The sequence below is a fragment of the Mixophyes fleayi genome, chromosome 5, assembly GCF_038048845.1.
Source record: "Mixophyes fleayi isolate aMixFle1 chromosome 5, aMixFle1.hap1, whole genome shotgun sequence".
NCBI lineage: Eukaryota > Metazoa > Chordata > Amphibia > Anura > Limnodynastidae > Mixophyes > Mixophyes fleayi.
The window spans coordinates 53,409,792-53,433,506 of record NC_134406.1 but is presented as its reverse complement, the minus strand read 5'-3'; the positions used below and the strand labels follow the sequence as shown (position 1 = coordinate 53,433,506).

General features: G+C 40.1%; 1 protein-coding gene across 1 annotated transcript in view; it reads left to right on the top strand.

Annotated features, from left to right (window-relative positions):
* Nucleotides 1-23,715, top strand: part of ITGB8 (integrin subunit beta 8) — a 128,236-nt gene that overhangs the window by 37,426 nt on the left and 67,095 nt on the right. Inside the window, exon 3 of the mRNA XM_075212207.1 lies at nucleotides 11,289-11,463. Coding sequence (XP_075068308.1) covers nucleotides 11,289-11,463 — 175 coding nt within the window. The remainder of the gene's footprint in view (nucleotides 1-11,288; nucleotides 11,464-23,715) is intronic.

The following is a 23,715-nucleotide window of genomic DNA, read 5'->3' as shown; positions in this document are numbered from 1 at the left end:
TCATCCTCTCCTACCTGTGTCACTGAGGGTATACAAGACTGAGACGAGTTAGTTAAATTCCCCAAAAGTATTTATCCCTCTTCTGTAAAAAAAAAGGCATGTCGTTGGAAACTGTCCCCCATGTCTTGCAACCATAAACTTGAGTTTTGCAATGATCATTTGGGATGTTTTATCTGGTAGTTTGAGGATTTCTGAATGTTTCGTAAAATAGTCCAAACTCAAAAAAAAATGCAAGTCCCCTGAAATAAAAAATGCCAGTTGGTAAGTTGCGCCAAGGAAGTTCTAGCATCTCATGTGACAACAAAGTTTAATTTTGGTTGGTTGATCTGTTTTCTTGACTCACAGTTTTCCACCTTTTCTTCAATGTCCTTGGCCATGCCAGGCCAACACATAATCATTCTAGCTCTTGCTTTGGAGCGCTGAATGCCCTGATGTGCAATATGAAGTCTCTTTAACATTTCAGGCCTGGAGCCTTTCACAACTCAATCACCTGACATAAGAATATAGTCAGCTATTGAAAGTGGCTAATTAATACTCATCAGCTTGTTTTTCTAATTGTTTGGATGGGTCTGAATAACTGATAGCTAAGGCTTGTGTCAGACTGCCTGTCAGCAAATCCAAGACTTTGTCCTGTTTTGGTCTCCATCACTATATACTATATATTATAATATATATATATATATATATATATATATATATATATATATATATATATATATATATAAAACAAAATAAGCGGGAGGGGGCACCACATAGTATAATACTGTATGTAACAATACAGAGTAATGTGCCAAAAAGCGAAATATAAGTCACCAAGTGAGTACAGACACACAGATGTTAGGTGAATCAATATAGAAAGTGCACTCTGGAACACCGACATCAAGCCAATATAATATGCGTACCAGATATAAAAACTTTAGGGCTTATCTGTAGAAGTAGCTGGTATCTTCATGCGTCAAAATGAACGCAGGTTCCCCTTCAGAACAATGGGATGCTTCACTCAGCAAGTAGGGTTCAAAACAGACACTTCATATACCGTCAGTGATAGCCAGTGATAGCCAGGGTTATAGAATGGAAGAAACTCACATAGTGTGATACTGTATATCCACACATTTATTATAAAACAATACAGATGTACACTTACATAAAACACTTTAAAATGAGCTTATCTGGGTATCTTTATACAGAGCCAAACCGTTAGAGTCACCAATGGAGGCTCACCAACATACTGCTGGATATGGAGTCAGTAGGCTCGTTAGAAACAGTCCTCAACGCGTTTCGTCTAGTTAGATAAAAGACTTCATCAGGAGGAATAATAGCTCCGGCAGCTGTATGACAGGGCCAGTGTAACAGTGATGGGTTGACAACTCACTGTTACAACACAGGAGAGTTTGCCAAACACAGGAGAGTTAGCTAAACTCGGGAGTGTTTACATCGCTCAAAATCGCCAGAGATGACCAGCGATTTTGAACATGAGTGTCAAAATCGCAGCTTGATACATTTGCCGTGATTTAAACACGCTGGCAAACTCGCACTTTGATACATTTACCCCCTAGACTTGTATTCAACAAGATACATTTCTCCAGATCTGCTCCTCATTGAATACGGATGTGAGCATGCCCAAGTGTTGCGTGTTTACAAATAAAACAATTTACATTAGTTTTGCATGTCTTAATGAACCAGGCTCCATGGTGCAGATTCAATTAGCCGTTTGTTGTTGCTTGAGAACAACGTGGCCGCAGGATTTGACAGAAAATCTCTGCTGATTTTTTCTTGCGGCAAATATCAGCGGAGAAATTACAGTAGTAATGGTGATAAAGAACAACGCAGGTAATTGAATCTGCCCCATATGTAAAGATGTTCTGTAGTTGTATAACATTATGAAAATAGCTGTATTTACTGTATTACAGCTTACGCAAGTAGCGTTGCGCATGCGCAATGAGCTACGTTACTTGCGTAAGCTCTAGGTACAGTATTAGGTGATTCCCCGACTAGCGTGGGAAAATCACATTATACTGTAGTTTTAGCTTACGCAATGAACGTAAGTTCATTGCGGTTCGGACCTCCTACATAGTAGGAGGTGTTTGCGGCGGATAAAGACTTTTATTATTTTTCTACAATCAAGAACAAAGATTCGGGATGTTACAAATATGGGGCTCTTCTGGCCGAAGTGATGCTGAATTTCTTCAAGCCATTTTGGAAGTACAAATTTGCTGGGACTGGGGCAAGCCTGGAACTTTAGAAGAAGAAAGACATCTTTGGTGAGTATTTTGGGTGTTTTTATTTTTAATAAATAGATGTGGTTTTAATGAGGGTGGTTAGTGTATTTATTGTGGGGTTTTTATTTTTAATAAATATGTGTGGTATTTACAAGGGTGTTGTTATTTATTTAACTTTTTTTTTTTGTGGTACTACAGGTCCCAGCAAGCCAGGTATATCAGGGCATGTTGGCACTTGTGGTTCTCCAAGTGCCAACATGCCCTGGCTGCCGTGGGTATGCTGGTGCTTGTAGTTATACAAGCACCAGCATGGCCACACTGTTTTTGGCAACCTGGCTGGCTGGAACTTGTGGTTCCACAAAACAAAATGGCGTCTGTTTATTTTTTTCATACTTTTTCGCCATATTACCTTACTACCCACAGCCCAGGGGTAGTAGGAAGAGCCCTAGTGCTATCAGCACTGGGATGGTTCTTTCTAGGGGGGGGGGGGGCCCGCTCGTTTTTTCGGCGGACCCCACTCCCTAGGGAATCCAGCCCAGCGCTGAACAGTCTAGGGTTGGTTAGTCATTATGGCAGGGGGACCCCTGCCCAGCGTCCCCCTGCTATAGTGCCGCCAACCCTGGCTGGTTTGCCTAGTGCTGGTAAAGTGAAAATCGGGGGGACCCCACGCAAAAATTTTCCCCGATTTTCACGGGACCAGCACTAGTCAGGCAGCACTAGGGTAAAGCTGGAATAGAGGGGGGACCTCACGCTTTTTTTATTTTAAAACTTTTATCTATTCTTTAACATTTTAACACTGCCAGGGCAGTGTAACAGTGATGTGTTTCTACAACCCGCTGCTATCAAGCAGTGTGTTGTATCTGGCGTGTTTTGAAGCAAACTCTCCGGAGTTTGCTTACTCGCAGCTTCATACATTTGAGAGCTGTATAGCTGCAGTGGCAAACAGTCGGGAGTTTGATCTCTGGCAATTTTGCAAATAGCGATTTTGACAGAAGCAGAACTCTGGTGATTTTGCATGAAATCTCAGCTTCATACATCGGCGAGTTTCAACTCTCCCGAGAAAATAGCTGGAGTTGCAAAATCGCACTTTGATACATTTACCCCTAGGTAAGCTCTCCTCTCACAGACAACACACTGCAGGATATGTCCAGTATATGTGTGGAATATAAAGTCCCAGGAGAATGCACATGGAAAACATTCAATTCATGTCACCTGTTAATAATATAGGGCCTGATTCATTAAGGAACTTAGGCAATAAATTGAGTAAGTTTTCTTACTTAAGTTTTCTGGACAAAACCATAGACTGTGAGCTCCAATTGGGGCAGGGACTGATGTGAGTGAGTTCTCTGTACAGCGCTGTGGAATTAGTGGCACAATATAAATAAATGATGATGATGATGATGATGATGTTACAATGCAAGGGGTGTAAATGAGCTTATTATTTTGCACATAAGTTAAATACTGGCTGTTTCTTCATGTAGCAAACAAATATTTCATAGCTTATTTGTACACTGAAATTTAAAGATCATATTTGTGATATTTGATAACTCTGCAGTCTTGCATATACAGGTTACTGTAATCACATATATACATGCAGGTGCAGGTTGTTGGTATGCACTATAACACTCTGTGACACAGTCCCTGCACGTCCGTGCAGGATACACTTCTTGTTGTGGATAGGATCTATTATACTTATATTAAGTATAAATATTAAGTATAATATACTTATTATATTCCTCCAGTCTGTACCTATGACTATCATGGGTTAAGGGTAAATTCTCCCAAAACTGTAAATTAAGTTAATCCCAGTCCTAAGGTATATCTATGCAGCAACTCCTAGATGCGTCCGTTCACTGTGGGCACTAATGTAAGGCGCGAAAGTCAAGCTTCCTGTTTCAGGAGTATGTGCTGTACCATGTCCTCCTACCACAAGACCCCCGGAGATTGGGCTGCCATGGAAATGGAACATTGTAGAACATTGTAGAATGTTGTAGAACATTGTAGAATGTAGAACATTTCTAAAAACCCCACCGCCCACCATGAAGGCTGAATCATTCACTAGTGGGGTAGGGACCAGGTTGACTACCACTGATCTAGCGCATTCTAGAAAATTATAGCTAGAATCTGATTGGTTGCTTTGGGCAATATCTCAACTTTTCCCTCTTAGAAGTTTTAGTAACTCTACCCTCTGCTGGCGTTTGCAGTCTCTCACATATGCTCTTAAAATACAATCTGCCTTTTCTGAATAGTAGTCAAACCAGTGGAAGTATAAACACTGAAGCTATGGTTGTAGAGATTATAGTCTGAACACAGCAATAGAATAAGAAATATCCAAAATGGATTGTAGTCAAAAGTAACAACTTCATGTGCTAAAACCATATGACCAGGTGCTGTCTAATATTGTAATTTGCAGCACTACATAATACAGGACTGTACATACAGTGCTTATCACTAAAATAGAAATATTAATGTCCTGATACTGAGTTGTACGCGTGTTGGAATTCATGCTTAAAAAATATGCCCATAAAAATAGTGCATTAACGCCCATGTCCTGAGTTGAGGGCACAATGTGTGCAGTTCAGCACCTGTGGCATACCTGTAGGTCTACGTTAGACATACACATACACACAAACATGTCATAAGCACAACAAATTGTCAAAACTATTGTTTTGAAACCGAGAAACACATTATCTATTAGGATTAATTTAATTTTTTTAAAAACGACTATATAATATCTCTATATAAAACTTTTTAATAAAGCCGATATAATGTTGCTTCTTGTTCACAAATGAAAGTAACAAAAAAAAAATATTGTAAAAATATGCCACAAAATCATATAATATCTGCACTTGCGTGAACACGTCCTAACTTTAACTTGTCCTACGTTATGACGCCCCTTCCTTTCCTGTTCTCCCTCTCCAGTCATATGGAGGCAGCTGTAAGGAGAAGGGCAAGTTTTCATAATATATGCTAAACGAACGGCGGATAATCAGCTCAGCACCGGGCCTTATGTTTTACTAAACGCATATAGTAGCAACTGTTATTGTAGCAGCCTATGAAAACAATGTAACTGTTGCTCTGGGTATGTAGAACTAGCTCAAAAGGCCTATTTTGTTGCACTTGTTAACAGCAAGCATTATTCTTAGTACTTCAATCATCATCACCATTTATTTATATAGCACCACTAATACCGCAGTGCTGTACGAATAGCTCACATCAGTCCCTGCAACACTGGGGTTTACAGTCTAAATTCCTAACACACAAAGACAGAGAGACACACAGAGACTAGGGTCAATTTTTTTTAGCAGCCAATTAACCTACTAGTATGTTTTTGGTGTGTGTGAGGAAACCGGAGCATGCGGAGGATACCCACGCAAACACGGGGAGAACATACATATAGATAAGGCCATGGTCGGGAATTGAACTCATGACCCCAGTGCTGTGAGGCAGAAGTGCTAACCACTACGCCATCATGCTGCCCAGACAATATAGATATGACTTCCAAATATGTCTGATTGCCTCCTAAATTCCTTTTGATTTTTATGTCCCTTATTTAATAAACTGGTATTTGTATAATATACCAGTGAAACTTATGTTCACAAATTGGCAAAAGTGTGTAGATGACTACATATACAGCTGTAATGCAGATTGTTCCTTTTCTTAAACTATCCGCTGTTATCTATTGCAGTGTTATTGCTTATGCTCAATTATGTGTATCTGACAATAGTAAAGTTAAATTACACCTCACCAGTACACTGTGGTGACAGGTATATCAGGAGAATGCAGCCAGGTAATTTGCTAGGAACCCACTACACAACTCACGGATCAGTGTCTACTGATTTATAATAGTTCAGACGTTAATATAGATAGTTCCACAGTGTAGACGAGACAGACAGGGCCTGCCTAGCATTTTGTGGGCCCTAAGCAAAAATGTTTTTACCCCCCTCAAAAATGTCACAATAGAACCAAGGAATTTTACTGAGTATAGCACAAACTGAAATAACACAACATATATATTTATTTTTATATATATATATATATATATATATATATAATATATATATATAAATTTGTCTCTAATACAATATAGCAACATAACTTAGGAGAACAGAGTTTTCCTTTAATGTTTGACCTGATTGTAAATGTCTACATCCTAAAGAAAATATTATCTCCAGTCACCTAACTCACAAGCTTCTTAAATTATATAAATTTCCGGTGTTCAAAACCCAATGACAGATGTAATAAGAAAATGGACAGATTAAATGATGGACTTTGTAGTTATCTCTGCCATTCAATTTTTTGTAAAGCATTTTGTTAATACATAAATATATATAAAAAAAAAACAATTGTGCAGTAGCCATAGCAATGGCAGTCCCATGTTTATATAATATTGATTTTGTTATTTCTTGCTTCACAATATCTAAATAAGGGTTCACTATCAAATTGCAGCCTGAGGTCATTTACTCATTTACATATAATTTCCACAGTCATATGTGGAAAAACCGATGTACTTTATCTTTTACATGAAACCAAGCTTTATACTATCATCTAGTTTCAATATTCAGCTTGTACTATTTTCAGCCTTAAAAACAGTGATGTCATGTTTTGGAACAGACCCACCTCTGGGAAATATTTTTGTTACTGAGCTTGTGTTATTTTTAACAGTGTTTGTCAGTTATCATATTACGTAAGAAGGAGGAGATATCTGCAGTGTGTAAAAAACACTTGCAAAGAACTGTCATTCTATATTCATATTGATTCCTTTCACTACATATGTTTTATGTTTAAGTTAAAGGGGATTTCCACCTATAACAATATTTTTAAACTTAATTCATTTTTAGGAGGAAATATTTTTGTTATAATCTGATAAATTGCCATGGGTAGAGCCCGTTGGACCTCATCGGAAAATCTCTGAGCCAGAGACCCTAACCAGCACGCCCTGATATAATGCATCCTTGGCCTGTATGCTATACTGGGCTGCCTGTATTACATAGTAGGCGATGGAAGCTGCGTTACCTAGACTGTATCACAGAGGCCCTAACCAGCACGACCTGATATAATGCAGCCTCAGCCTGTATGCTATACTTGGCTGCCTGTATTAAATAATAGGCGATGGAAGCTGCATTACCTAGAGGGCATCACACAGAGGCCCTAACCAGCACGACCTGATATAATGCAGCCTCAGCCTGTATGTTATACTGGGCTACCTGTATTAAATAATAGGTGATGGAAGCTGCATTACCTAGAGGGCATCACACAGAGGCCCTAACCAGCACGACCTGATATAATGCAGCCTCAGCCTGTATGTTATACTGGGCTACCTGTATTAAATAATAGGTGATGGAAGCTGCATTACCTAGAGGAAATCACACAGTGGCCCTAACCAGCACGACCTGATATAATGCAGCCTCAGCCTGTATGCTATACGTGGCTGCCTGTATTAAATAATAGGCGATGGAAGCTGCATTACCTAGAGGGTCTCACACAGAGGCCCTAACCAACACCACCTGATATAATGCAGCCTCAGCCTGTATGCTATACTGGGCTACCTGTATTAAATAATAGGCGATGGAAGCTGCATTACCTAGAGGGCATCACACAGAGGCCCTAACACCCTAACTTCCATCTGAAGTGTGTACTGTCCAGGCATTCATAGCTGTGAATGTGTTCACAACCTCCAGACTCTTCACCATGCCCCTTCCGCCCTCGGCCGTTACCTCCCCTCCTTGTTCTAAATGCTAGTCTGTTGGCACCTGTTGCTATGCTCCCTCTTTACTGTTTGTGCCTTAAACTGCCTGACATCCCATTAGACAGTTACTGGAACTCTGAGTGATGTAGAGAGATGGTTCACTGACTTGGTCACTGTGCCGGAGGCAGCAGTAGCTCTGCAAGCGCTCAGTCTTCTAGCAGAAAGAGAGAGAGACTGAAGAACATAAACATGGCTCTGAAACTATTAAATCATGAAATGACAATTCAGATTGTTTAAACAAACTCTTCATTCCCTTTATTTTCCAGTTATTTGTTGCCCTATTTAGTTGCATTTTTGATTCTGAGGGGTCTATTTACTAATATTCGGCTAATTTTATTTTTGCTAATCGTGGTGATAAAAAACATTCACTTAATAAAATAGCGACATTCAGATTCTTTTGCGATACTGGCCTGGCGCGGTGAGGATTAACTTACCGCTTCTTCAGGTCCATCTGTGGGTATAGGTGCAGGTGTGGTCCTGCTAACCAGTTCACTCATGTGTATTAGAACTGATAGCCCAGGCTTGATGTCTGTACTTTATCTCCAGTGAAACCTGCTGTTAAGACACCCGTTTTGCCGACCATAATTCCCCTATGATAAATATGCCGCTCAATCTGCTACTTAGACAATTGGGGCCTGAGTCATTAAGGAGAGCAAAGCATAAGAAAGGAGTAACTTTGCACCTGGGCAAAACCATGTTGCATAAGAGGGGGAAGTAAATTAAAAATGTGGGGACAGGTATATAGCTTGGTAGGGCATGTCCTAGATCAACTTTAAATTTCAGTGTAAAATAAAGCTAGCAAGTATTTTTGTGCTACATGAAAAAACAGCCAGTATTTAGCTTATGAGCAAAACCATAAACTAATTTGCACCCCTTGCATTGTAACATGGTTTGTCCCGAAGAGCATTTACTCCTTTTTTTTGCTTTGCTCTCCTTAATGATTCAGGCCATTGGAGTTTATATGTAGCATATTTCTTTTATTGGGTTTAAAAGTTATGTCTTTTGTAGGCCTACCAGGAGTCTAAATCTGAGAAAATTATTACTAAAGATTAAAGATTTGCTGTTGCTAAAAGAATATTTTGGATAAATGAGAAATGTGCTACATTGTAGAATAGGAGAAGCCTAGCTCTGGAACTATGTAATGTTTGCTCCTGACATATTTGTGCCTCATTTTTAGATAACAAATGTAAATAAAACATAACAATGATCTCCCCAGTCACGTGTTGTTTCAGCCAAACATGTTTTTCACATTAGCACCTGTTGTATAATGATGTGACTGTCCTTTTAAATTATAGTGTGGCTCTCTGACACCTTCCAGCTGTAACTTATTTCAGTGGCCTCTGGCATCCTGCTGGATGAAGGTCTATGAAAGTGCAGCGTTCTGCATCTAGTGGGGGCTGGGCTGGAGCAGTTCAGTAAAGGACACATACTGTAATTGCGTCCTGTATTTCTACTTACACAGCTGTTTATTTCATAATTTTGACTTTCAAACGGTCACATGTGGAACAGGTGTGGAATCTGGAAGCTTTCTATGTGGGGTGTGTGCGAGTTTTAGCATATCTTTTTTGCTTTTTTTTTTAAATGCTTACTAGGCACTTTTCTGCAAGTAGCAGAATTTATCAGATCCACCCACCCACAGTGACACCTACGCACAGAGCAGACAGCCGTTTGGTGGACTGAACGTTCAGTAGCTGTGAAAATGCAGCCTGACATCAACTGATATCACCCATACCTCTGTGATATCACTAGTTACTAGTGAATTGATAGACTGAATATTGGTTCAGGGCACAGAATGGCTGCCTCCAGTGTATGCAAGCCACGGGTACTTTTTGAAAAGTTGCTTTAAATAAAAAAAATAAAGTACTCGTTTTATTCTTTTGCTATGGTTAGTATAGAAACTGGTGTATGAAGTAATGTATAAAGCCTTATTGAAAATTCTATTTTCGTACGTGTTTGTAGGTAATTTGTTTTCTTATAAATAACATCAGCAAGCCCATGAACAGAGTGAGAAGACATTTAGCAGAGCCTATTATATATCACCTTCCTCACCCCATGAATATTAATCATGGGATACATTATTAGAAAATATAACTGTAACTCCTATAATTCCATGCAATGCCCTAAAAGTATATGACAGATAGTATTATTGCTGAGGCTTTTCTCAGAGCTTGTCACTTCTTCAATACTCTACAGAAACCCAGTCCTCCAGAGGTACCAACAGGTCATATTTTAAGCATTTCTGTCTGTAGAAACAGGTCGGATAATTACTGACCCAGAAAAATAGATTAACTCACCTGCATATGATTAAACTAATCCTAAAAACATGAACTGTTGGTAGCTCTTAAGGACTGAGTTTGGGCAACTCTGCTCTACAGGTTTTAGCTCACACCAGTTACCTTGTCCATTCACCATTTATCAGAGTAGCTGGTAGTAATTGTACAGTGCAGGTGCCCAAACTCAGCCCTTAAGAGCTAGCAACAGTTCCTGCACAGGTGAGTGTTTGTTTGGGTCAGTAATTATCCGACCTGTTTCTACAGACAGAAATGCTGAAAACATGACCTGTCGGTAGCTCTTGAGGACTCGGTTTGAGCACCTCTGGTGTACAGAGGTGCCTGATCAGTGGCAGATAATGAATCCAGTATTAAGCTGGCTGCTTTATCTCTGATCCTGTTGCTGAAGCCCAGAAGTGGGTGGATATAATGTTGAAAGCTGGTAAAAAATTGCTGAAACTTTGAACCAGAAGAAAAAACACCAGACGTGAGAGACATATTTTGTAATAGAAACAGACAGCTCTGTAAACATACTGATTGCAAAGGCAATTCCAAAATAGAGGTTCTTCACTTTCATCACTTATTTTTATTTATAAATGCATGATGTGAACAACCAATATAAATAAATAAAAAAATGATGTAACATACACTGCTGCTACAGGGCGTCAATTAACTTGAGAAGTAGGACAGATCTCTGTAGAAATATGGCAGCGTACAGGGAGCAATTTTTCTTGAGTAAATAGAGCTGGTTGATTTTCAGGGAAGGCGTACAGGATACCCTACTCAATATTTTTATATTTTTACATCTTTAGTTCCATAGTAACTAGCAGTTACATTTTACTAAATATATTATTTTTATTATTATATATAACCACAGAATACAAACTGCTTTATTTATTATTGCAATAACAATGTAACTATAAAATCTGTTTCCTAATTAATAATATAAAATAAAAATGCTTCCTACTGAAGCAGCATGCATGGCTAGCCTGTGAGACATATGAACATCCATCTGTTTATTCTCTGTTTTTTCCCATTGTCTTCAAACAGGATTTTATGGTGGATTCAGCAGAAAGTGAAAGATGTGACACTGTTTTGAATTTAAAATCCAAGGCGTGCAGAGCACATTCAATAGAAAGTCCGTCAGCACATTTACAGGTTGTGAGCACCAATGACGCAAACAGTCAGGTGACACCAGCAGAAGTGTTCGTTCACCTTAGACCAGGTTAGTACTGGATTGTACCCTTTATTGCTGTGTCTGTTTTATATTGCATGTCTCATCTTTATTGTTGGTTTTACAGGGACTCTATGCTATATGTATATATATATATATATATATATATATATATATATATATATATATATATTATTAAAGGGACACTCAAGACTCAAATTGTTTTTCATTTAAATTCCTCTTTATTAGTCATATCTTTTTGCAGTACAGGGTAAAACACAGAACTTTTCTGCAATATATAATACCAGGCTTATACTTTCTGACGGTGTAAGGTTATTATTAAAATGCTGCAGTCCTGAGTCCATCAGCACCACCACCATCCAACCTTCTGCACAACCTCTACCAGACACCATCATGTCCTCTACACCTTCTAGGCCCTGCACCATCTTAGCCTCTGCCACCACCATCCAACGTACTGCACAACCGCTACCAGACACCATCATGTCCTCTACACCTTCTAAGCCCTGCACCATCTTAGCCTCTGCCACCACCATCCAACGTACTGCACAACTGCTACCAGACACCATCATGTCCTCTACACCTTCTAGGCCCTGCACCATCTTAGCCTCTGCCACCACCATCCAACGTACTGCACAACCGCTACCAGACACCGTCATGTCCTTTACACCTTCTAGGCCCTGCACCATCTTAGCCTCTGCCACCACCATCCAACGTACTGCACAACCGCTACCAGACACCGTCATGTCCTTTACACCTTCTTGGCCCTGCACCATCTTAGCCTCTGCCACCACCATCCAACCTTCTGCACAACTGCTACCAGACACCATCATGTCCTCTACACCTTCTAGGCCCTGCACCATCTTAGCCTCTGCCACCACCATCCAACCTTCTGCACAACCGCTACCAGACACCATCATGTTCTCTACACCTTCTAGGCCCTACAGTATCCAGGCTCCTGCACCTTCATGGCCCCATCTAGGCCTCTGCACCATCATGGCCTCAGCATTTTGGTGTCCTCTGCACCAAAAGTGGACACTGCCCAATATCCCCTGTCGGGCTGGGTCCTCTACCTTATATCTCATGTCCACTCTCCGTCTCCCTCGCTTCTTCCTGTCATTCTTTTGCTGAATTGTTCTGTATGCCATGCCATTTGTTCCATTTATTGCATCCATGCATTTATTATTCTGTCTACCTGTACCCTTGTATTCTGTGTTCCTCTTGCTGTTTTCATGTATGTTTTATCTGTATGATTCTGTCAGATGTTGTTGAGAGCTATGGAATCTTTGGCACCATTTAAATAAACAATGATGATGATGATGATGAATTCAAGCACCAGTAATGACTCCAGTAAAATGTGATACCCACTATAAAGATTGTAATTAGGTGGCAACATTTTTGAGCTTTTTTTTCTTTTAATGCATTTTGTATTTCTTTACACACTTCACAATGTCACCTTCTGACCTTCAATAACATCAACAGATTATACCGAGCTCCCGAGCATTTAGCTCAGTGTGTCTTAGTTGCACAGCATTCCAATTTGCTCATAATATGACCTCATTTAAACTATGTCAAAATGGATTATATTACATCACAAATTCATACATAATGACTGTATAATTAGTGATGATGGTATAAAAAATATCAACATTCCATGGAAACTGTTAGCTAATACCTCCAAGTGAACTGCAGTTTCCATCTTCATGTTTGCAGCTAGAAGGTGTGTGCGCACTTTTTTTAAAAACATTACACAGCAGTCCTATTATTAGCATTTAAATGAACCCAAACAAGAGATATAGGTAGGTGTCTGCAGATAAGATCAGAGAGAAGCACAATGTTATTTCAAAAGACATGACTCCATACTAATTCAGCACTGAGGTTTGCAATTACTCAGCAATTAATTTCTAAATAGACTAAGATTTATGTTCTGTTTTTCTTTCAAACTCATTTTACTGCATTTTTATTACATACGTAAAGTTCTAATTATGATGCCTTTATGAAATGAAAGATTCCGTGACCACTTAACTAACATTGGCCTTTTGCCCATGCTTTTGTAGATTCAATATTTATTTTAGTTTTGAAGATATAGCATTATAGTGATCCTTAGTTGAACCTTTGTTCTTTTTTTATTATTGTTTTGTTGACTAAAGTTTTAACTCATTTTTAATTTTTTGTAGATTCATTCATATAAATTTAAAGCAAGAAATCATAAAAAGTTGTGTAGTATTATCCTAGACCTACATAGTGAATGCACATATTGATTTTCCAGGTGGCACAATATGGGCAATTATTAAACAATATTACATCTTACACATTCTCCGTTTGAACTGTTTCTGGATATTTTCATAGGTATTTTATATGCATGTCAATACTGGCCAACAGTGCTAATTTTTACCGAAGAGTCCAAAGTTCCTGCAGACAAAAGAGGAGTAGCAGATTGGTGGATAGCCAGGGCAGAAGGGGGCATGAGCTAGTTCTTTTAGATTGTTGTCTCACAATATTACACTGAAGCACTAGCTGTACTTAGCTTATAACAGTGATTGACCACTGCAGTATCTTCACAGATCCCGAATCTGTATTGTAAGTTGTTGTATTGTCTTATCGGCTACACATGACTTATTATAACGTTCTATACCAAAGACGGCACATTATATTAATGACCTATAATATAATATGCTATCACAGTATACAAATTAAGAAACCTACCAAGTCACGTTGCCCAGGCTGAGTAGCCTGCAGCAGTGTCTCACCAGGACTGACCGAATCGTCATCATCCTCCCGGGTGTTGCACCCCCACTATTTTGTATCTTAGCAGGCGAGAGGTGTGGGTCCTCAGATTAGAAGTGTGGTGCTTGGCTGTGACAGCATAGCCAAGTGTCACACTCCCAAACCAATCACAGATTTGGAGGTGCAGTTGGTAGCATCACATATCAACGGCAAGGGCATTAAATAAAAACACCTGATAAGTGCCATTATGTCACTCATTCAGTATTTCCTAGGCCCCTCTAACCATTAGCACACTGGGCAACCACCTCAGTTCATATAATGGTAGCGCCATCACTGGTCCAACCAGCTTCACATGCACTGCTTTATAAATATGCAGAGAAGGGATAGACAGAGATAAAGAGCAACAATGCTGCCTTTACTATTACTACTACTACTCCTACAGAGGAGTAGGGTGATTATTATAGGCCATGTGGGGATGGGACATGAGGCAATATAGTAGCATGAGGCTATATCATAACATCTGTATGGGGCAAACAAAACTATAAGGGCATGTTAGCTATATGGGGGCATACTGATTGCCTGAGGCTACATGGGTATATTGGTATATCAGGGGCAGAATGGTGGCTAAGTGGTTAGCACCTCTGCCTCACAGCACTGGAGTCATGAGTTCAATTCTGTGTGGAGTTTGTATGTTCTCCCCGTGTTTGCGTGGGTTTCCTCCGGGTGTTCCGGTTTCCTCCCACACTCCAAAAACATACTGGTAGGTTAATTGGGTGCTAACAAATTGACCCTAGTCTGTCTCTGTGTGTTAGGGAATTGGAATTTAGACTGTAAGCTCCAATGGGGCAGGGACTGATGTGAATGAGTTCTCTGTACAGCGCTGCAGAATCAGTGGCGCTATATAAATAAATGATGATGATGATATTGGACATATATTAGCAGTTGAAACTATGTGGAGATGTTTTGGCTTTATTATGCATATTTGTTATCTGGAGTCATGTAATGGTTGTATGGGACACATTGTATATGTGGTGTCATGTGAAGCTATATGAGGGTATAGGGATTATGTGGTGACATGTTAGACTTTATGGAGGGATATTGGCTATGTGGCAGTGTATAGGTTATATTCAAGTGTATTGGCTTTGTGGTGAAATGTTAGGCTGTATGCAGGTGTAATAGAATATAAGCCTATATGGAGGTATAAAGGCTAGATGGTGGTATATTGGCTGTTTGTTGTCAAATCGGTTATATGGAGATATATGTGGAGCACTATGACCGGACAGTTGGGTCTAATATACACATTTATTTTTCTATACTGTGCACATTAAATATTAACATTTTGCGTTACTTAAAAAAATATTTAAATAAATAATTTTTATCGTATTAACTATTCATCTCAATACCACAATAAGTACATTTTTGGCCAGATTATGCATATCCGGTATACAGTTTTACCTAATAAAATACACAGTAAATAATTTTTTGTGTTATGTTCATTTAACTGTTTGACACAAAACAAATACATGTATTATGTGGGATGAATTGCTAAAGAAACATTTTTCTGTCTGTGTGTAGGGTAGATGTAGTCAGGGCCGGATTAACCCGAGGTCTAACTGGGCTATAGCCCAGGGGCCTCAGGCATCCAGGGGGCCCTTCAAAGTCCTCAGCAGCATTATTGATCATTCCGGGGGCGGGGGCGCCCCCAGCCCGATCAATGCTGCTGAGCACTGTCACTGTAGTCCTCCATCCCCGTCCCCGACGCTCAGTAATCTGCTTACTGAGGAGATCTCGCGAGTGAACTCTCGCGAGATCTCCTCAGTAAGGAGCTTACAGCGCGCCGGGGATGGAGGACTACAGTGACAGGTAAGCGCTTGGGGGGGCCCTCACGGGGTACGGGGGGGCGGCGGGTGGCTCACATTGGGGGCTTCACGGGGGAATGGAGGTGCCCTTTGCCCAGGGGCCTCCATTCCCTTAATCCGGCCCTGGATGTAGTGTCAGGTCTGTGGAGACAAGTGTAGAGTTCAACAGCAGCTTTAATAGACCAAAGTGTAAGACCACCAACGACAGCAACAGGAGCGAAGAGGGTGAATGGACTACATACAGTATAAACAATATTTACAAAGGATAGCACACAGTGAGCTAACATTTCCACTCCTATCTCATAGTAATCTACTCTTAATAATCTTTTAGTGATCTATTCCACACTGTGCCTGCTGGGCCTTATGAAGGACGTAGGCCACACCCAACCTCACATGTGACTGACCTCACCTTGCCAGTCGGTTTGGTTTGTGTGTCAATGGCTGTAAGTATAACAGGTTTCAGAACAGGTGATTCATTCTAGGATAATGGTCATAAGATAGATATGACTAGTATCTATTAACTTAAGGTCCTATAGAAAGGTGTGTAGTACAGGGAAAGTAAAATATTTAAGTAGTGAGCCTCATAAAATGCAAACACTATATTTACTATTAGGGACAAGAAGATGCCAGCCTTAAACAGCACAGGAGAGAGCAGATGAATTTCAATATGATATAAAATGTGGAATAATATGAGTTATTAATAATAGTTAATGCATTATTAGATACCCATGCATGCTGTATAAACAATAAAACCTGAATTTTGCTATTTCCTAAGTTATGGTGTGCTGCAATGTAAAATAACTGTAGACCGATTAGTCAGGGTAGACAAAATAATGTAGAATTGAGGAGCCAGCAAGTGGCAAGTAGGAGCCATCAGGATCTGCTAAAGAGCCAATATCCACCCATCCACCTAAATAGTAACTGTCCTAAAACGTTTGGTGCCTGGAGTCATTTTAAGGTGAATTGGATGCATGGCTCAGTCTTGATATTAATACGTAACCACAAGATGTAAACAGATTAACCAATGACTTCTATTTAACATTCTGTGATACCCTTTAGTTTATTTGCATGAGACTAATTTTTGTGCTAGCATGAAAGTGTTTTACACATTTGATGTAGTGACTGCTGTGTGGATGTTTCTCAGATGGTTCCATTTCTTCCTAGCTTTCCAGAAAGCCAATCATGGCTCTGCCCAATTAGCAATTTACACTTACACTACTAATTGCCTAAAGGAATATGACATCATAAAAACAACCTATTAAAAGTCCTAAAATAACACGTCAATGAAATAATGGAAAATATTTTGTCAGATTACTGCTATAAAGTCTTCTATAGCTGAAAACGCTGTGTACTTTAGGTAATGAAAAGTCTAGACTTTTTGGGGCCGAATTATCAAGTGCTTTGCCCAGTGCTATTGAAACGCATGAGTGGGTATATTGGCATAAAGAAACTGACAATATATTCTCAGTGCACTCGTTTTATCCCAGATTTTATTTAAATATGCTATGCAGGTGCCACCAATTCCACTGAGAACTAAGGTTTTCATAGAGTTAAAATGATCAGAATAGTGCATTTTTTTTATCAGAATACAGAAAACGAATACAAATCTCTTTGAAATAAACTACTTGATGGTCATATGCATAGTGAAAGCTAGACTGCCAGGTGTTCAGTGATGCAATTCAACAGTTATGTTAAAATAACTTTATTTTCACTGCCAGCAAAAACACTCTGCTTTCAGCCACAATCAGATGCCCAGTTTAAAATTCCACTATGTGCAAACTTTCTTAATGTTAAAACCAGCAAGGTATAAATGCCATATTAATGCAATTATATTTTGCTACACTTTACGATCATCTGTAATACATTTTCTAGATGTTCAGTTTTGCAGCTATGGAAGCGTCAGCTGATAGAATTATGCACTTTTTAACTTTTTATAGAGCAGAGGTAGGTATCCCGTGGCTCTCTACCTGTTGTGGAACTACAGTGTCTGGCAGGGCTATTTCATACAATGGGAAGTACTTTCAGAGTTTGGAACACCCTTTCACTGCAGTATGGTTATTTTGGTTATACAGCCAACAAAAAAGATTTAGGGATATATTTACTAAACTGCAGGTTTGAAAAAAGTGAAGGTGTTGCCTATAGCAACTAATCAGATTCTAGCTGTCATTTATATATAGTACATTCTACAATTAGGTCTGGGATTCGTAGCACTGCGCGGCTGCACCGTTGTGTATGTTAATAGCATACTGCAACATCGCAAATTGTCGTTCGCATCCCTATGGGGTGCATACGAAAATCCACGTTATTGCGGTCCCACGGATTGTCTTCACGGCCCATTTGGGCGCAGTGCCTTGAATACCGGAGCTAATTGAATACCCCTCCTCCACCTTTTCAAACCCGCAGTTTAGTAAATATACCGCTTAGTCTTGTGCTACGAACACATGGTCACTGAAAAACAATGCTTGTTAGGTAATTTGGCCCAATTTCAGGAGAACTTGCATTAATGAATGTGTCTGAAAGCCTCACCGCAGCGTACTATAGTGCTTTTTCAGACACTAAATAAGAGTATACATAGAACCTGTTATATTTATCAAGCGTTAATGATTATGAACACTGTAAGCAACATTAAGATTAACGTGGCACAATGCAAAGTGAAGCAAATGCTTGTTAGAACTTGTGTGTGTACAGGTTCATCCACTTACATTATTTTTCAGAACTACAACATCAGATAGCGTGTAGTAGACTTTGTTGACAAGCATTAATCACAGTCTCAGTACCTGATTTTAATGCAATTGTGTACCTGGATTGTAAGCTCTCCCCCAAGAAAGGCTATCCCTACCATTTGTTTTGTCTGTTTTATTCTGTCTACCTTGTATGTCCCTGTTTTATGCATGGTCTGTTTTCCCCACTGTCTGGCGCTACAGAGCACTGTGGCGTCTTACAATCGATGACAATAAAAATAATATACTACAGAAAAATTAATAATTGTAATCTTCATCCAACCATACCACACGGCACGATGAATTGAAAAAGTTGTTGTCCCAGTTTAATTTATAGATTATAAATTCTGCAGTTTACAAATACAGTGAGTTGGACCACCAAAATCAGAACTTGAAGATTGTATCACCAGAAACAGCTTGTTCCACTGCAAAGTTCTGTTTGCGTCGGCACACCACAATTTTGCTCATGTCTAAATCCTACCTTGCTAAATGATATATCTCTAGTAGCCTTTACACTTCTAAGCTGATGACTTGGAACTGCCCATACAAAGGATCTGTTGTCAGTTCTCCAAAGTTGCATGTTTAGCTTAACGTCAAGTGAATGAGTGCCATATGTTTGAGGTTGAATCCTGGAAAGACAGAAGTGTTAAGGCTGGCAACATATCACGTGATCATTTGGGCCTAAACAGAGCGTCAAAACCAATTTGGAGAAATATCAGTTGCAGTTGCATACAAACACTGCAAATTACTATATTATCTGATTTGTGACATAGAAATACGGCAAATTTATTTATTACTTTTATTACACGTGTAGCAAGCATTTTTGTAATAAGTAAAAAAAAACAACAATGGTAACAGGTGCACTTTAAAGAAAAGCTCCACATAAGTTTAATTTATACAGCAATAAAATTGTTCAGATTTGACTAGCTGCACACCACTCAAATTCCTTTCTTTCTGCATGTTGGATGCAATTTTTCCATGCATACTTTTTCCCTGGACTTTGTTAGCTAATGCTTTGTTTATTAGTTTTTAAAATGTAAAAAACTAAACATCATAATCAGATTCAGTAAACATGACACAATGGGGACTGTAGTAATATCACAGTCCCACAAAAAAAAGGTACATCTAAGCAAAACTCACACAATACTATCTCACCAGCAAATAAACCTGGAAATTATTTTGAAATGTTGTAGTGCTCGTTTACTTTGAGCATAGGCAGTGGTGGGAGTGTAGGAGGGGGGAACAGTTACCCAAAATCACCTCTCCAGACTTAATAATTAAAGTGTGAAAATAAACTGTCTCGCTGCCCTTTCTAGCACTGTATAAGCACATTATAATACATAGATACTTCTCATTAGGGATAAATTATCTCGAATTATGTATTTTCTGCTTTCCCATACCGACCCAGCACAGATCAGCTGAATGGATTATAAACTATTGCAGAATTTAAACATTCTAGAACTTTCTGACACCTGCTCTGAAAACAAACTAAAGACCTTATTTACCCCAACATTCCATAGGTTTCGTTCACAATGAACATCTCCAGGTCATCCATGTTTGTGCATAGCTGGATTTATTAGGGTTATAGCTATTTAGCTGATAAATGACTGAGTAGCTGGTTGATAAATAGGAAGAACAATATTGACTAATCTTAGTGCAGTGAAGTTGATTGACCTATTTTGGGGATTTTCCCATTTTTGTATTTTCTAAGTTGGACCAAGAAAATATTATATTTTATTTTAGCAAAGTGCTGAAAAGTGTTTTTGGGGAGTGTTGTATTCATGTTATTGATATATGGAAGGGCACACTGCCCTTTCTTAAATTAATTATTTATTTTTATTGCACAGGGCACAGTGTGTGGGAAGTAATATCCTCCTGGAGTTATTTTACAGAGTGTGAAGTGTGTGTATTTTGTTCAGTTTCAATTTATTTTTGTAAGAGGTGCGGTTATGTTCATTTATTTTTTAGGTGCTTGAGCTATAGGAATAGCAAAGAGGACTCTTCGTATATCCCACTCAATCATTACCCAGACCCTCACTATCCATGAGGGTCTGGAAGAGGCCCAGTGCTTCTCAGGGAGAGACCGGTTATGTGTCGAAGGGGAGCTATATCATGTTTTATCATCCCATCCTAATAGAGTGGAGGATATCAGACTAGTCAGCCCTGCATTGCTGACTAGTCTGGTTATAATAACAGAGGATCTTATGCTGCTGGTTTCCACATTATTGCCCAGGTTGGCTAATGCTGGGGCTAGTAATCAGATCATCATTCAGTCAGATTATTATTGGTTACTGCAGTTGCTTCTGGCTTAAAAAAATGTTGTGATTTCACACAAATTGCCTGACATTGGCCATCATTAGATAAAGACATTTACTTTAGGTCATAGTTGCCTACTCTCCCAGAATGTCCAGGAGGCTCCCGAATTTTTGGGAGTTCTCCAGGACTGCCGGGAGAGCAGGGCAAGCTCCTGAATAATGCCCACTTTGTTGATGTAGTGGGGGCGAGGCTAATTGTGACATCCTGGCCCCACCCCTTGCTATAATAGGCCGAAATGGGTATTGTATAGCAGGGGGGGGGCTAATGATGCAATTAGCATGGCCACACCCCCAGACACGGCCAACTTTGGAGATCTCCCCGAGGGGTGATCTCCAAAAATATACTTTAGGTCAGTTTGAAAGTACAGATTTTACTCATTCTTATCAGCAGTATTTTGTTTTTCCACTGAGAAATCCAGGTATCGGGCTTAGACTTTATAAAGACAGTGGATGTTATTTACAAAGGGCAAAACATCTGCTGTACAGCATGAATATAGCTTTGAGACAGATTGCATCTCGAATTGCAAAATGTACCTACCCTGCTTAAGGGCACATCAGTTTGCAGAGCAGAATTCCCACATTTGCCAAGGAGCAGTGAACCTTGTTTTACATAGCAGTGCCAAAATTAAGATTTAATTTTGCCAAGAAGGTTATTGTAATGGGATAAATTGGTGGAGAGGGAGCATTTTCATGTATTTGTATTTTCCCTTTGGACTAGGGATGTGCACCGGCCACTTTTCGTGTTTTGGGTTTTGGGTTCTGATTACCTTCAGGTTTTGGGTTCTAATGGGTTTTGCCAAAACACCTCCCTCAAGGTTTAAAAACATAAAAACTGCTAAAATCCAGATTTTTGTTTTTTTTTCACTCCTACGCTATTATTAACCTCAATAACATTCATTTCCACTCATTTCCAGTCTATTCTGAACACCTCACACCTCACAATATTGTTTTTAGGCCAAAAGGTTGCACCGAGGTAGCTGGATGACTAAACTAAGCGACACAAGTGGGCGGCACGAACACGTGGCCCATCTAGGAGTGGCACTGCAGTGGCAGACAGGATGGCAGTTTGAAAAACTAGGCCCCAAAAAACACATAATGCCAATTAAAGAGGTGCAAGATGGAATTGTCCTTGGGCCCTCCCACCCACCCTTATGTTGGGGAAATAGGACATGCGCACTTTAACAAACCAATCATTTCAGCGACAGAGCCTACAAAACTGTGGCTGAAATGATTGGTTCGTTTGGATCCCCACATGACATTGGGCATCGGCCTTGGCAGACGACGTTGATGGCATTTCATCGTCTATGTCATGACTAGTGGCAGCAGCTTCAGCATTAGGAGGAAATGGTTCTTGATCTTTCCCTACTTTATCTTCCAAATTTTTGTTCTCCATTATATGCAGCACAAGAGAGCGTACCCCTAAACCACACACACACGGCAAAGCCTTTAAAAATTATATGCGGCACAGGAGAGCACCACTGGACTGAGCAGGACAGAGCACAGGACAGCACCACTGGACTGAGCAGGACAGCACCACTGGACTGAGCAGGACAGAGCACAGGACAGCACCACTGGATTTAAATGGCTGTACCACTGGACTGGACACAGGACAGCACCACTGGACTGGACTTATATGGCAGTGCCACTGGACTGGACTTAAGCAACACAGGACAGCACCACTGGAATTATGGCAGCACCACCACTGGACTGAGCAGGACAGAGCACAGGACAGCACCACTAGACTGAGCAGGACAGCACCACTAGACTGAGCGGGACAGCACCACTGGACTGAGCAGGACAGAGCACAGGACAGCACCATTGGATTTAAATGGCTGTACCATTGGACTGGACACAAGACAGCACCACTGGACTGGACTTATATGGCAGTGCCACTGGACTGGACTTAAGCAACACAGGACAGCACCACTGGAATTATGGCAGCACCACCACTGGACTGAGCAGGACAGAGCACAGGACAGCACCACTGGACTGAGCAGGACAGAGCACAGGACAACACCACTGGACTGAGCAGGCCAGAGGACACCACCACACACCCTCCCTCTTCCCTCTCCAATGCCCGAGTGAAGATGGAGGCGAGAATCGAGGAATAATATGAATCCGGATCTCGCGAGATCCGACGGCGGGATGATGATGTTTTGCCTCGTTCTGAGTTTTGCGTCGGGCGGGAATACCCGAACAGTGCTCGGATCAGGGCTCGGATCGGCACTGTTCGGGGGTGTTCGGATTTCAAAAATCCGAACCCGCTCACCCCTACTTTGGACTATGATGGATCAAGAAATAAGGAAGATTCATCAAAATTCATCATCATCATCATCAATATTTATATAGCGCCAGCAAATTCTGTATAGCTTTACAATTGGTAACAAAGATTTTATTTTTTATTTAATAAACAAGCGTTTTGGGGATTAATTTATTCATTTAAGATGTATTGTTAAATTGTCTCAGGAAAGGGGATATGCTATTTTATGCAGCCCTCTCATGCAGAGGCACCAATCCTGCACTGGCTGACTTGGTTTTCACTATAGGGGGGTGAGGGGTACCCCATGCTTTAGGTCTCCTTATTATACTTCTAACCAGCTCAGGTTGTATAGCATTGGGCTGGTTGAGAACTAGGTGAGAGGACATGATGCCTGTTTAGAATTA